Here is a 14,993-nt window from a genome sequence, read left to right as displayed (position 1 = left end):
CGTGCCCAGCCCCAGACTGTCTTACAGAACACTGTACTGTTCCTTCACAAAACACCACAATTTGAAATGATATATTTACCCATGAAATTGTTTAATAAAACTATTTCTTCTATTAGACTATCATCCACAGGGTAAGGCCTGGGTCTATTTTGCTTACTGTTTCCTCAGCCCCCTCATAGAATGGCATAGTAAACTCAAGTTAAATGTTTCTGCATGGTATATCCATTATTAATACTGCATTTGATCCTCACAACAATCTTGTTTTAAAGAAAAAAGAAAACATTACAATATTTTACTAAAGATCCCATACAGTTTTCTTTGTCCTACTTCTTGTAAGCGTTATTTTTTCAAAATGAAAATTGCTTGCCTGATTAAAAAAGAAACATGTTTAGTCTAAAGGGAAAAATGCACCCACAACCCCACCAGAAATACCCACCTTCAACATTTTGATGCGTGAACACATTAAGAAACCAGTATCACACTCCACATACTTTTTAGTATGTAACCTGTTTTATTTGCCCACTCTATCCACCTAATATATTGTGGGCATCTTTCCATGTCCGTAAGTCATTTATTTGTTAAACTATTAAGTACCTTCTACTTGCTGGTCACTGTTGTATACCATCATGCTTTGTAGCTACAGCAATTCCATCTTATGACTCACCTCACACTTACAAGGCAGTATCTACCATCCTCCACCCCCTCCCTCAAAAAGCCTGACAAAAAGGAGATTTCTTCTAGATTTCTTCTAAGTCTTCCTACCTTGGTGACCCATTCCGTGTGCCCGGTGAGTGTGTTCAGGCATGTCCCAGCAGATAAAGCCCATACTTTCACAGTGAAGTCTGCAGAGCCGCTCACCAAGATATCCAGTTCATCATTGTAGTCCACGCTAAATACTAGTGCATATAATTACACAAAGTTAAAAACATGTCTCTGTCAGTGGGTCTTTTATGAGAGAGTTCAATGTTTATTTTCCCCAGCTGCCCAATTAATTTCCCAACCAGAGACACTGTAAGAATGGTGCTATTCAACTAGCAATTTTATGATAAAAATATTTCAGAATTCTTACTATTATAGCTTATTATTCTAAGGTGGAAAGTCCTAGGAATAACACAATCTCTTTTATTTGTAGTAGCTACAGTGAGAGGCAAAACAAGTGTTAGAGATAATGGCATTCCTTCTTAGGACTGCCTGCCTGATACTACATCATACTTTATTTAATTTATGCAGGAAAACAAAAAGGACATGGTCCTACTCTAATACACACTAACAGTAAGACAAAATATAAAGAATGGAAGCTGCAAAACAGCACCCAGACTCAAGAAAACCCAATGTAAAGAGAGAAAAAAACAAAACAAAAACAAGGATCTCAAAGGTCAGATTAAGCCATTAACTCAAAAGTGTCTGAATTTCTTCACAGCTGTATCCCCAGCACCAAAAACAGTATTTGCAGTATCGTGAGTACTCAAATATTTGTTTTCAAATGTATACCAAGTTCTAAAGGAACATTAGGGACCCAGAGATGGAAGACACTGATTCGTCCTTTAAGGAACTCAGTCTAAGTAGGGAGTAGAGGAGGAAGCCCAGAAAATATAAATGTTTACCTCTTGCTAAGGAAACATCAAGGAGAATGACTAACTCTGCCCAGGGGTATCAGGGAGGACTTCAGGGAAGAGGCGATATTGGAGATAGGCCCTGAAGGATGAGTAGAGTTTATCAAGGAAAGAAAAAAGAATACTGCAGGCAGAGGGAATAGTAAAGGTATGAAGTTAGGAAAAACCTCGGCAATGTCTAGGCAACAGTAATAAAAATTTTTAGAGCAGGGTTCTCAAAGTTGATTGGGAATAAAATCACCTGGAAGTCATGGTACATCTTAACATTGTGGAACATAACACTCTGTTTAACATATACTTCCATACATACATGCACCTTCGAATATTAATTTCTGAACAAGTTGTAGCAGACAGCAAAGACTGAAGACTATAGGACAAATAAAATGAAGCAAAAAAAATAAGTGTTTTTATTAGCATAATGGCTAGTTCTACTTCAAAGAATCACTAAGCACCAGGTACAGTGCAAGTAATTCCAGTCACATGGGTGAACAAGACAGATAAGATCACTGTCCTTATGGAGTTTAGTCTGGTGGGGAAGCAAGATCATATTTGTATAAGTGGTCTACAGTAGTACAAGTTACTGGGAAACAGAGGGACCCAACCTGTTAAGGGAGTTTTGGAAGGCTGCTCATAAACGTAATGCTTGACCTTACAGACTATGACTCTCAGAGGCTAAAGCAGTGGGTAAATGGGAGAAAGGAAGAAGGGAGCTGCTACACAAGAGGCTGGGAAATAGCTCAATTTCTACACAAAGCCTCCCCGACCAAAAAAAGAACAGCAACAGAGAGAGAAGCTCAAATCTCAAGGCTATATTCAAATGACCAGTTTTTGCAAAATAAGGCTGCTATACATTAGGAAACATTCAGGTATGTTTCTTTCGCCTTATCTCTAGGTGGCAGCTTGCTTTAATCAACTGTCAACCAAGTTCCAACTGGACGTAATCTGCATAGACCACACAATCTAGGAACCACCATCACACCAAAGAATTTTCAGCCCTAATGCTACAAATGAAGTGGAATTTACACGAGTAGGATTTACTCAATTTAGAGGTATGGAATCTGATAAAAGCAAAGGGACAGAGTGTTCAACAGGATATAAATGAAACAGGGGGGGGGAGAGAGAATGAGAGAGAGACAGAATGAAAACTACCCTTCCCACCAGAAGGGTACATTCACGGAAGAAAGCAAGAAAAAGCAAAACTGGGTAAAACATTCCAAATAAGAGTAACTAGAATAAATGGAAATAACTGCAGTGACTAAGAAAGAGGGTTGAAAAAAGCAGGTTAAATTATAAAAAAAAAAAAAAAAGCATTTCACATTCTTAGCTCCTGGCTTAAAAGGATGAGGCTAAGTTGTAAAAATCCTTGAAAAAGGGCAACCCACCCGCCCCCGTGTGCCCCCGAAAGTGCTGGGTCCTGGCTCCGGAACTCCATTCCCAGCAAGCCACAGTGTTGTCAAAGGAGCCTGTCACAAGCTTCTGTTCATCAAACTTCACCGCTGCACAAGTGTGGGTCTGGATGCCATAAACGCACTGCCCTGTGCTCACATCCCACAGCTTTGCAGACAAGTCATCTGACCCTTCAAGAGAAAAACAGGGAGGTTAATAAGAAAACAGACACACTAAAGAAGGAAAATCAATCCCAAAATCATGGTGTTCTTCAAGAACGTTAATGGTCTCCTCCTCTGGCACTCTACTGCTGAGGAAACCAAAGCATGGAGAGAGTTACACAACTTGCTCAGAGTCACCACAAAGGAGTCAAAAGCACTAGGACAGAATCCAAGCTTTTTGGGTGAGACACTTTCCCTTAACCTTCCAGGCTACAGAAGGGCATTAGACTAAAGCATCCCTTGGTGCTTCCACTTGAAAAATTTCATAAATCCTTGGTTATCATGAGCTCTCTGATTTGACTTCAGATAGACGGGTATTACATATGACTGCATGTTTACATTTGCATGCTTGTCCATTACCCAACAGTTCTGAACAAATAAGGATTGTTAAATAGTAAAGGTGTCTGCTGAAACACATTCCACTCTCAGGCAAGTCAAAGACAAACCTCAGAGCATGCGCTAACTTCTGCAAAAGCTAACTGCGAATTGCTCCAGCCATCTCGAAATATGTGAAGGAAGAAACCTCAAGGAAAACCTGGGATAAATTATCCCCGGACATTCACAACTCAACGAACAGTTTGTAAAGCCTCAAGATCCTGTAGGGAAAAGTTGGCCTTGTTTCTGCCTGATGAAAATTCTATACTAATCATGGTGACAATTCAGGACTTTAAGTTTAAAATCTTAATGATTAATTCACTCTCACAATGACCCTTTAATAAGCCTCAACAAATAAAGATATTTTTGAGAATCCACTAAATACAGTCACTATGATAATGGCACAGCATCCTAGGAAAGCACCAAATGACCAACTTTTAAAAAGCTGAAATGACTAAATAAAGCCAGCCACAATTCCACCTTTAGTCAAGAACCACTGTTTGAGACAACGGAAAAATAGCCATCACTTATGAAAAAGCTAGAGTATGAATTTTAACCTCGGAAAACTATGACAGCATACTGGAATAAAGACTGTATTTATTGTCACTTTGCTATTTAGACTGTTTCCTTCTGTATAAAAAGGGATAGGACTTGGTTCTCAATGGCCATGTGAGACAACTGAATCATCTGGGAAGCTTCATCAAAATGCACAGGCAGGTCCCTATTTTCAGCGAGTCTAACTTGGGAACATCTGAGGAAGGGTCCAATCATCTTAAAATATTTGCCAGGTGATTCTAACTCATCAGCAATATTTTGAGAGCCAGTGGTCTAGAACAGTGCTATCCAACAGAAAATATAATGCAAACTGCATATGTAATTTAAAATGTCCTAATAGTTACATTAAAAAAAAAATGTTGGGCCGGGTGCAGTGGTTCACGCTTGTAATCCCAGCACTTTCAGAGGCCAAGGCAGGCATACTGCCTGAGCTCAGGAGTTCAAGACCATTGTGAAACCCTGTCTTTACTAAAATACAAAAAATCAGTTGGGCATGATGGCATGCGCCTGTAGTCCCAGCTACTCAGGAGGCTGAGGCATGAGAATCGCTTGAGCTCGGGAGGCAGAGGTTGCAATGAGCTGAGATCACGCCACTGCACTCCAGCTTGGGCTACAGAGTGACTCCATCTCAAAAAAAAAAAAAAGAAATGTTGGCCAACCTGGCAAAACCCCGTCTCCACTAAAAAAAAAAATACAAATATTAGCCAGGCATGACGGCGTACGCCTGTGGTCCCAGCTACTCAGGAGGCTGAGGCAGGAGAATCACTTGAACCCAGGAGGAGGTTGGAGGTTGTAGTGAGCCAAGATCACACCACTGCACTCCAGCCTGGGCCACAGAGCGAGACTCTGTCTCAAAAAAAAAAAGAAATGTATTAAAATAATTGAATGTGTTTTAACTCAGTATGTCAAAAAATGTCATTTGAACATGTAATCAATACAAACATTGAGATATTTTATATTCTTTTACATTGTAAGTCTTTGAAACCCAGTATTTCACACCTCCGTTTGGACTAGCCACAGCTCAAGTACTGAAAAACTACATGGCGCTAGTAGCTACTGTACCATAGAGCATAAGCCTGGATAGTCTTTAACGCCTTCAGCTTAGGCATGTTGTGACTGTATTCCTAAGGAGCTACAGTAGGAAAGGAAATCATTTTTGGTCCTTTATGAGCTTGGTTTTGGTTACCAGTATTCAACTGGGGTCTCATTCATTCATTCAACATATATTTACAGAACTTCTGTGTCAGGCCGGACTCGTGTTCTCATGGCACTCAGTCTACTTGGGAAGACAAAAAGGCTAAACAAGCAATAATAATTCAGCATAGTAGGTGGCAGGCACTACAAAAGCCCATAGCAAATACAAGGAACAAAGGCTCCATTGAGTTTATGACCATGCTCTAACATGTAAACGGACATGCCTTAGGAGCTGGCATGATTGGCTCTTCAACTACACTCCTCTTTTGTTTTTAAGCTGCGCTTTGGTATAAGACTATTTGAAGAAAGAATTTCATGGCTTAAAAAAAAAAAAGAAAAACCTTAAAGTTTTAACTAATTTAAATCTAAAGGATGAATAAGTTAGCTAGGACAAAACAAAACAAAAGGAACAGTATATACCAAAACTTATTCTGTAAAAGGCCTGATAGTATTTCAGACTTTGACCTATTGAGTTGCAATTACTCTCTTCTGCTGGATTTGGCCCACAGTCCGTAGTTTGCCAATCCCTGGTATATACCTATTAAATCAACTATTAAATATCTCTATATACAACACAAAAATTATTGAAAAGGAACTGGGATCAATTCATAAAGAACTATTTGGAATCATTCAAAAACCATCTAGGAGTTATGTACAATGCTTGTCAAAAAGCACAGCCTAAAACATGAACACTGATTATGGAAATAGTTCAGTCTGACTGCAAACAGTGGCAAGGTTTGGCTGCAGAACTGGGTTAGGAAGATGTTTAACTATGACCTTATATGCATTTCAGAAAGATCACTATAGCTATATCATGGAAAAAGGTTTGAAGGGGGGAAAACTAGAGGCAAGAAGGCAGTTAAAAACCAGGAGAGAGGACACACAAAATGTGACACAGGGAATATACACATACACACACACACAATGGAATATTATTCAGCCTTAAAAAGGAATCAAATTGGCCGGGTGCGGTGGCTCATGCCTGTAATCCCAACACTTTGGGAGGCTGAGGTGGAAGGATCACCTGAGGTAGGTAGTTTGAGACCAGCCTGACTAACATGGAGAAATCCGGTCTCTACGAGAAATACAAAAATTAGCTGGGCGTGGTGGCGCACACCTATAATCCCAGCTACTTGGGAGGCTGAGGCAGAAGGATCACTTGAACCCGGGAGGCGGAGGTTGCGGCGAGCCAAGATGGCGCCACTGCACTCCAGCCTGGGCGAAAAGTGCAAAACTTCATCTCAAAAAAAAAAAGGAATAAAATTCGGACACATTATGATATGAGGGAACCTTGAAGACATCATGCTAAGTGAACTAAGCTAGCCACAAAAGAACAAATATTGTATGATTCCACTTATATCAGGTTCCTAGAATAGTCAAATTCATAGAAAATAGAATGGTGGGCTGGGTGTGGTGGCTCACGCCTATAATCCCAGAATTTTGGGAAGCCAAGGCTGATGGATCACCTGAGGTCAGGAGTTCAAGACCAGCCTGGCCAATTAGTACAGAAACCTCGTCTGTACAAAAATCAGCCGGACACAGTGGTGCACGCCTGTAATCCCAGCTACTTGGGAGGCTGAGGCAGGAGAATCACTTGAACCTGGGAGGTGAGGTTGCAGTGAGCCAAGATTGAGCCATTGCATTCCAGCCTGGGCGACAGATCGAGACTGTCAAAAAAAAAAAAAGAAAAAGAAAAGAAAGGTGGTTTTGCCACAGGTTGTAGGGAAAGGGGCATGGGCAATGTTTAGCTAATAGAGTTTAGGCTGGGCATGGTGACTCATGCCTGTAATCCCAACACTTCGGGAGGCTGAGGCAGGAAGATCGCTTGAGCCCAGGAGTTCGAAACCATCCTGGGAAACATGGTGAGGCCCCATCTCTACAAAAATACAAAAATTAGCTGGGCGTGGTGGCGCACACATGTAGTCCCAGCTACCTGGGAGGCCAAAGTGGGAGAATTGCTTGAGCCCAGGAGGTAGAAGTTGCAGTGAGCCAAGATCGTGTCACTGTACTCCAACCACTCCAATCTGGGCTACAGAGTGAGACCCTGTCTCAAAAGAAACCCCCCCCCCAAAAACAAACAAAAAAATTGGATACAGTTTAGCTATATAGTGTATTATATACTGTTTATATAGCTAACACTGTATAGTGTTTAACTGATACTGTTTTAGTTTGGGAAGATGTAAAGTTCTGGAAATGGACAGTGGTGCTGATTGCACAATAATGTAATGTACTTAATGGCACTCAACTGTATGCTTTAAAATGGTTAAAATGGTAAATTTTATGTTACGTATGTTTTAGCACAATTTGCAAAAAAAAAAAAAGTTATCCAAACTAATTATTTAAACTAGTTGTTATAGGAAAACATTGTGCCATTCAGTTTTACCCCCTAAAAAAAAATCAAAAAATAATCAGGTTGAGTCAAGTTCCATTTTATAGTGATGCAAGTCTACTCCTGAGAATCCTTTAGGAGCCACTGTTCTCTGCTCCTTTCTGGCTTTATGTCAGCCTCCCCTCTGGACTCCCATTTGCTGCACTGGCTAACCCAACATGTTTTCAAAGAGGTCACCAGTGATGCAGCATAGAGGTGAAAGAGGACTAAAGAAATGTAGACTCTTACACTGCATGAAAGGAAAAAAAAATCCCTCCCCATTCAATATCTTAAAAATCTGAATAATACTTAAAAAAAAAAATCAGACTATTTCACAAAACTCTAGATTTCAGGCTTCTCTTGAAAAGTCAGATCGAACAACTCTTACCCTGAATCCCACCCACATGACAAAAATTTATTACAATGGAGCAGCAGCTGCACTCTTTAGAAAGGCAAGTGTTCTGGATTTGCTATAGTCCACACAGAGACTTTTACCTCAGTCAGGTCATCTTCCTGGTCTCAGTGTGTATGTTCCACAAGAAAAGAACTGCTCTAATTCATCCATGTATGCCCTCACATTGTTTTTCAAACAGTAGGCATCCCATAAGTAAATATCTACTTAACAGCACAAAGCATAATAGGTTCCTTTCTTACCATTTCAGAAATAAATTGCAAAAGAGAAGGATAACTATCTCAATGTCATTGGCCATCCATCTCTTTAATAAAACTGTCTATTGCTTACTCAAGGCACTAATGTGAGAGTCACTGTAAGTTTATTGCCAAATTCAGGGTTTCCCAATTCCACCACAGTGAAAATTCAATCTTTTAAGTAATAAGAATGACACGAACACATGTATAATTCTGTAACAAATACTTCTCTCACAGTTCCAGGGATGCTGCTTAGAAAAATTAATGCTTTGGATTATTTTCAACCACTGTACAACATAATTTTAAATATGCAAACCTGATGAACTGAATCAGAATAAAAATCCCATTAACATATAGACACACCTAGAGAATAATCTTAAAATGCAGAATTGCAGGTATTAACTTTCCAGGTAGTTAGAGAATTCAGTGAATATTTCCCATTTACTTCCACTCCAAGTAACTGCAGTTTTTACTACATTTCAAAAATAAGGTTTGATAAGAAAAAAACTTTTTAAAGCAAGGGGAGCTAGGCATGGTGGCTCACACCAGTAATCCTAGCATTTTGGAAGGCCGAGGCTGGCAGAGTGCTTGAGCCCAGGAGTTCGAGACCAGACTGGGCAACATGGTGAAATCCTATCTCTACAAAAAGTACAAAAAGGAGCCAGCCGTAGTGTTGCTCGCTTGTAGTCCCAGTTAAACTCGGGAGGCTGATGTGGGAGGACCACCTGAGCCCAGGAGGTGGAGGTTGCAGTAAGCCAAGATCGCACCATTGCACTCCAGCATGAACTATCCTGTGAGAGGTTGTCTCCAAAAAAAAAAAAAAAAAAAGGCAGCTGGGCGCAGTAGTTCATACCTGTAATCCCAGCGTTTTGGGAGGCCGAGGCAGGCGGATCATCTGAGATCGGCAGTTTGAGACCAGCCTGACCAACATGGTGAAACCCATCTCTACCAAAAATACAAAAATTAGCAGGGCTATGGTGGTATGTGCCTGTAATGCCAGCTATTCAGGAGGCTGAGGTGAGAGAATTGCTTGAACCCAGGAGGAGGAGGAGGTTGCAGTGAGTCGAGACTGCACCACTGCACTCTAGCCCAGGTGACAGAGGAGATCCTGTTTCCAAAAAAAAAAAAAAAAATGCTAGAGTTGGTGTGAAAACAATGGTCAACTGCCAATAGGAGCTCCAAGCTCCAAGGTGATACTGCATCTTAATCTTCTTCTTTATTTATTTATTTATTTTTTGAGACAGGGTCTTGCTCTGTTGCCCAGGCTGCAGTGCAGTGGCATAATCTTAGCTCACTGCAACCTCCACTTCCTGGGCTCAAGCGATCGTCTCACCTCAGTCTCCCAAGTAGTTGGGACTACAGGTGTGAGCCAGCACACCCGGCTAATTTTTGTATTTTTTGTAGAGATGGGGTTTTGCTATGTTGCCCAGGCTGGTCTCAAACTCCTGGGCTCACATAATCTGCCTGCCTTGGCCTCCCAAAGTGACTACAGGCATGACGCCCCTCAACTTGGTCAACTTCATCTTAATCTTTTAAAATCATGAGGCAAAAGAGACATGGAAAAGCCATCACCGCAACAGAGAAAGTACATCAAAGCCTAGAAGAACTGGTGATGCTGTTCTAGTAATCAAGCTTGTAACACAAGGAAAATAAAGTGTGAAATAACATCAGGATGACAAACCAAACCATGAAAAATGCTTTAAATCAAACGTTTATTTTCTAAAATTAGCAGAGTGTCTAGCATTTCAGAGAAAACATCACCACATAATGTATACCCCTAATGAATAAAGAAATGCAATTGTAAAACGGTCTTGAGAAATGATACACCTCCATATTAAATATTAATATTTAAATTGAGTCTGGTGAGACTCTTGAGGGAGAAGCAAGTTACTTAAGACTGTATTGGCATTGTATCAATTCAATCTATCTGGAAAAAGCACTAAGAAGAGCTATAAAATCAGGCCAGGCATGGTGGCTCACACCTGTAATCACAGCACCTTGGACGGTGGATCACCTGAGGGCAGGAGTTTGAGACCAGCCTGGGCAACAAGGCGAAACCCCACCTCTAATACAAATACAAAAAAAAGTAGCCAGGCGTAGTGGCATGTGCCTATAATCCCAGCTACTCGGGAGGCTGAGGCAGGAGAATCACTTGCACCCTGGAGACGAAGGCTGCAGTGAGCTGAGATCGTGCCACTGCACTCCAACCTGGGTGAGGGAGTGAGACTCCATTTCAAACAAACAAACTAATCTATAAAATCATTCATACTACTATATCTGGTGATTCTACTTTTAGGCTTCTGTCCCAAATGAGCTCAAGGGAAAAAGAGGTAATACAAAGATACTAATAAAAACAGAAACAATCTGAATATGCATTGATATGGTTAAGCTTTGTGTCCTCAACCAAACCTCATCTTGAATTGCAATTCCCAGGTATTGAGGGAGAGACCTGGTGAGAGATGACTGGATCATGGGGGTGGTCCCCCATGCCGTTCTCATGATAGTGAGTTCGTTCTCTCAAAATCTGATGGTGTTATAAGGGCCTCTTCCCGCTTCACTCGCACACTCTCTCCTGCTGCCTTGTGAACAAGGTGCTTGCTTCCCCTTCGCCTTCTGCCACGATCATATTGCCTTCTGCCATGACTGTAAGTTTCCTGAGGCCCTCCCAGTCATGTGGAACTATGAGTCAATTAAACCTCTTTTCGGCCGGACGCGGTTGCTCAAGCCTGTAATCCCAGCACTTTGGGAGGCCGAGATGGGCGGATCATGAGGTCAGGAGTTCGAGACCATCCTGGCTAACACGGTGAAACCCCGTCTCTACTAAAAAATACAAAAAGCTAGCAGGGCAAGGTGGCTGGCGCCTGTAGTCCCAGCTACTCGGGAGGCTGAGGCAGGAGAATGGCGTAAACCCGGGAGGCGGAGCTTGCAGTGAGCTGAGATCCGGCCACTGCACTCCAGCCCAGGTGACGGCGAGACTCGGTCTCAAAAAAAAAAAAAATTAAACCTCTTTTCTTCATAAATTACCCAGTCTTAAGCAGTTTTTTTTTTAGCAGTCTGAGAATGGACTAATACACGGACTAATATGGAAATGGCTAAATAATGACTCTTCATATATTTACACAAACTAACAGTTTATACTGTAACACACAAATGTTTACTAGAAGTTATCTTGGATGAAAAAGAACACCAAGTATTTCTATATATCATATACAATGTAAGGAAACAGGCGTTGGGATTATTAGTAAGAACTGCTTGGAGCTATTCTAAATCCTGCCTAATAATTATTTACATGCCTGTCAAAATGCATTATCTAACACATGGGCATTAGTTATAATCATAAACAGAAACACATGCCCATTATAAATGGAAAATAATATATGACTTTAGATTTTTAATAGCTATATTGTTTCATAAAATTACTTAATTGCCTAGTTTAAAACTATCCAACTCTCTCTGTTCCCAGGCCCAAACTCCAACTTCTACTACTTCTACTTAGAATCACAGGATTCAGAGCAAGGAAGAAATATCTCCTTTTCCATATATATACATACATATATATATATATATTTTTTTTTTTTTGAGACAGAGTCTCACTCTGTCGCCCAGGCTGGAGTGCAGTGGCACAATGTCGGCTCACTGCAAGCTCCGCTTCCCGGGTTCACACCATTCTCCTGCCTCAGCCTCCCGAGTAGCTGGGACTACAGGTGCCCGCCACCACGCCCGGCTAATTTTTTTGTATTTTTAGTAGAGAGAGGGTTTCACCGTGTTAGCCAGGATGGTCTCGATCTCCTAATCTCGTGATCCGCCCGCCTCAGCCTCCCAAAGTGCTGGGATTACATGCGTGAGCCACCGCACCGGGCCTTTTTTTTTTTTTTTGGAGATGGGAGTCTCACTCTGCCACCCAGGCCAGAGTGCAGTGGCACGATCTCGGCTCACTGCAACCTCCGCCTCCCAGGTTCAAGCGATTCTCCTGTCTCAGCCTCCTAAGTAGCTGGGATTACAGGTGCAAGCCGCCATGCCTGGCTACCTTTTCATATTTTAGTAGAGACAGGATTTCACCACGTTGCCCAGTCTGGTCTCGAACTCCTGAGCTCAGGCAATCCACCCGCCGCAGCTTCCCAAAGTGTTAGAATTACAGGTGTGAGCAACGGCGCCCGGCCTCCTTCCCCGTATTTTAAAGACACAGAGAGGTTAAGTAACTCAGCCAAAATGATCTAACTACTTGCGAGGAGTAGATATCAATTTTTCCACTGTTTTTTCTCAAATATCAGTGCCAACAGAAAAAGAAACAGAATTTAACAACCTGGAGGACTATACATGGAGGAAACACAGGGAAAAAGTAATCTACAGCTTTGTAATTTCGCATAATGTTTAAGACAGTCTGAAGCGTTTTTCTCATGAAATTTTATAAAAATGATTGTGTTCTCTACAAAGAAGGAAGAGGATAAGGGGGAAGGGGGGGAAATCCACTCAGGGATAGAGGAAAAAAAAGTCACTGTACATATCTCATATAATCAACACTTGTCATTCTCAAAGCTGAAGACTGGTTCAAGATTACACCCTATGAAACTCAAAACAAAACCCAAAAAACAGTTTCAACATCTCTTACCTGTACAGAGAAGTCCATCTTTGTAGTAAAGTGCATACACTCTGGCACTGTGTCCAATTAATGATGAGGTCTCAAAGGCTTCATGGTCCTCCAGTTGCTTCATTCTCAAAATAGCCTTCAAATAAACCTTCTTCCAGTGCAAAGCGTCCTGAACAGAATCATCTATCTGCCAGCCCAAATTTTTACATGCAGTCTGCCACACCTCTGTACAGGCACTTATCACCTTATTCCACTGTTTAGAGACGAGGCAGCATGTGAGTAAAGTCTGAGGATCGAGCCATTTTAACAAATAAAAACTGAGCTCCAGGGGAAGGAGTTTGAGGAAGTCCCGCTTGAGGAGAGTCTCTAGGTTATTGGAGAGATGCCTGAGCTGGACTGCCCCACTCAGACTAATCAGGTGATCCAGAGTTTCATTTTTCTGCAAGTCCGTCAGAGAAAGAAATGTAACAGAAATGTTATCAAGCCATGTCTCAAAGTCCTTTCTCTCCATAAGGTTATGGAAAATTTTACCTGTGGCACATCAAAATATTGTATTAGTTCTGCTCAAAAAGACTGTTCAAGCAAGACTGCTAACAAATGAAGTATTAAAAATTAGTGTAAAAAATCTGCCATTACAACTTTATGCATAGTTACATTACAACTTTACAGTTAATACACTATATTTATCTGAACACTTTCCATGCACACAAAAGAAAACACATTTGAGAAAACATACTTTAACAAATCATGATCTCCAAAACATAAGTCAGTGAAACAGATTGGTGTGTGTGACTTATTCCTTTCGAAGTCTAGCACATGCTACATGCATCTTCATAGTAATATTTACCAACAATTCATTATCAAACAGTGTATTTTATAATACACCCCTCCCCAATCAAAACCATTATAAAACAATTTCCTTAATGAATTCCTTAATACATTCTATTTGAGTACGAAAATCACAACAGCAAGCACCAGGATGTGACAATCAGAAACAAGTTTCCTGAGCAGTAACCTGAGACACTGATTATCATGGCAGGCACAACCTGTCACCAAAATCATAGAACTGACTACTTGGTTTTGCAACAGATGTTCAGATGAAAAGGTTTAAGGAAGAAAAGTAAACAGGTGTAGTAAGTTATCTGCCTCAGGAATTCTGGTTCTTCCAACTTCTTTATGGCACTGCCTGTTTCTAACATGAATTACCAAAGACCTTTTTTGGCCTTAGTCTGTTTTTATAAGCCTCGTATGAGGTAGTGACAACTCTTAACCATGTGCCCCAGGGAGCCATGAGGATTATTAATTTGCACAAATAAAGCAAATTAATAATCCTTATTTTTATAAAACACCAAAAAATAGACATTATAATCTTCACTTTGCAAATGAGGAAACCACAGGTTAGAGAAGGTATGTGATTTGCCTATGTTCACAGGGCTCTTAAATGGCCGCAGAACAGACTGGATGCCAGTGTTCTCAAGATCAGGGTACCAAGCTCTCTCTCTGAAATAAGTGACAACCAGGAGAACCACGACCTAGTGGTAAGATCTAGGGGTAGTGTGTCTACCCATTAGACTATTTTCTCCTTTAGGAGAACGACAAATTGCTCCTGGGCTAACTGTAACAAATAATTTTTTTAAAGTATCCTGCATTAGTGTCAACTGGTGTTAATTCACTCTTAATGAGGATTAAACTAATGAAAGATAACAAAAAAATAACCAGTAAAAACTATCTTTCTCAAGACTACGTGTTGATAGATGTTAATGCTGGGTGATGGGTTTTATTATTCTCTTTATTTAGGGATTTATTATTCTCTTTATTTCCATATATTTAAATATTTTCACGATTTAATAAAAACTTTCCTTCTGAATACTCAGTTTCTCACGAGACTGTCATATTAATTTTAAAAACATATGTCCAAATTAATGTGAAAAAGGAAAGTTAATTTCTTTCCAGACATATCACCTAGATCAGGTCTACACAAAAAGCAAGATCTTCCAACTTTATTAATGTAAGGTGAGTAAAATCGTGAGTGTCCAATATCAAAA

At 40.6% G+C, this 14,993-nt stretch overlaps 1 protein-coding gene across 4 annotated transcripts in view; it reads right to left on the bottom strand.

Moving 5' to 3' along the window:
- FBXW2 (F-box and WD repeat domain containing 2) overlaps window positions 1-14,993 on the bottom strand; it is a 30,886-nt gene that overhangs the window by 11,585 nt on the left and 4,308 nt on the right. For 2 of the 4 annotated variants that reach the window (XM_023223665.1, XM_031933995.1), the window contains 3 exons: window positions 12,970-13,479; window positions 2,996-3,190; window positions 763-896 (listed from right to left, as the gene is read on the bottom strand). In XM_023223665.1, the coding sequence (XP_023079433.1) occupies window positions 763-896; window positions 2,996-3,190; window positions 12,970-13,459 (819 nt within the window). In that variant the 5' untranslated portion in view covers window positions 13,460-13,479. The remainder of the gene's footprint in view (window positions 1-762; window positions 897-2,995; window positions 3,191-12,969; window positions 13,480-14,993) is intronic. The other 2 variants (XM_023223667.1, XM_023223666.1) reach the window with 2 other exon arrangements.

Source organism: Piliocolobus tephrosceles, chromosome 14 (assembly GCF_002776525.5).
Source record: "Piliocolobus tephrosceles isolate RC106 chromosome 14, ASM277652v3, whole genome shotgun sequence".
NCBI classification, from domain to species: Eukaryota; Metazoa; Chordata; class Mammalia; order Primates; family Cercopithecidae; genus Piliocolobus; species Piliocolobus tephrosceles.
This window is presented reverse-complemented; position numbering and strand designations above follow the sequence as displayed.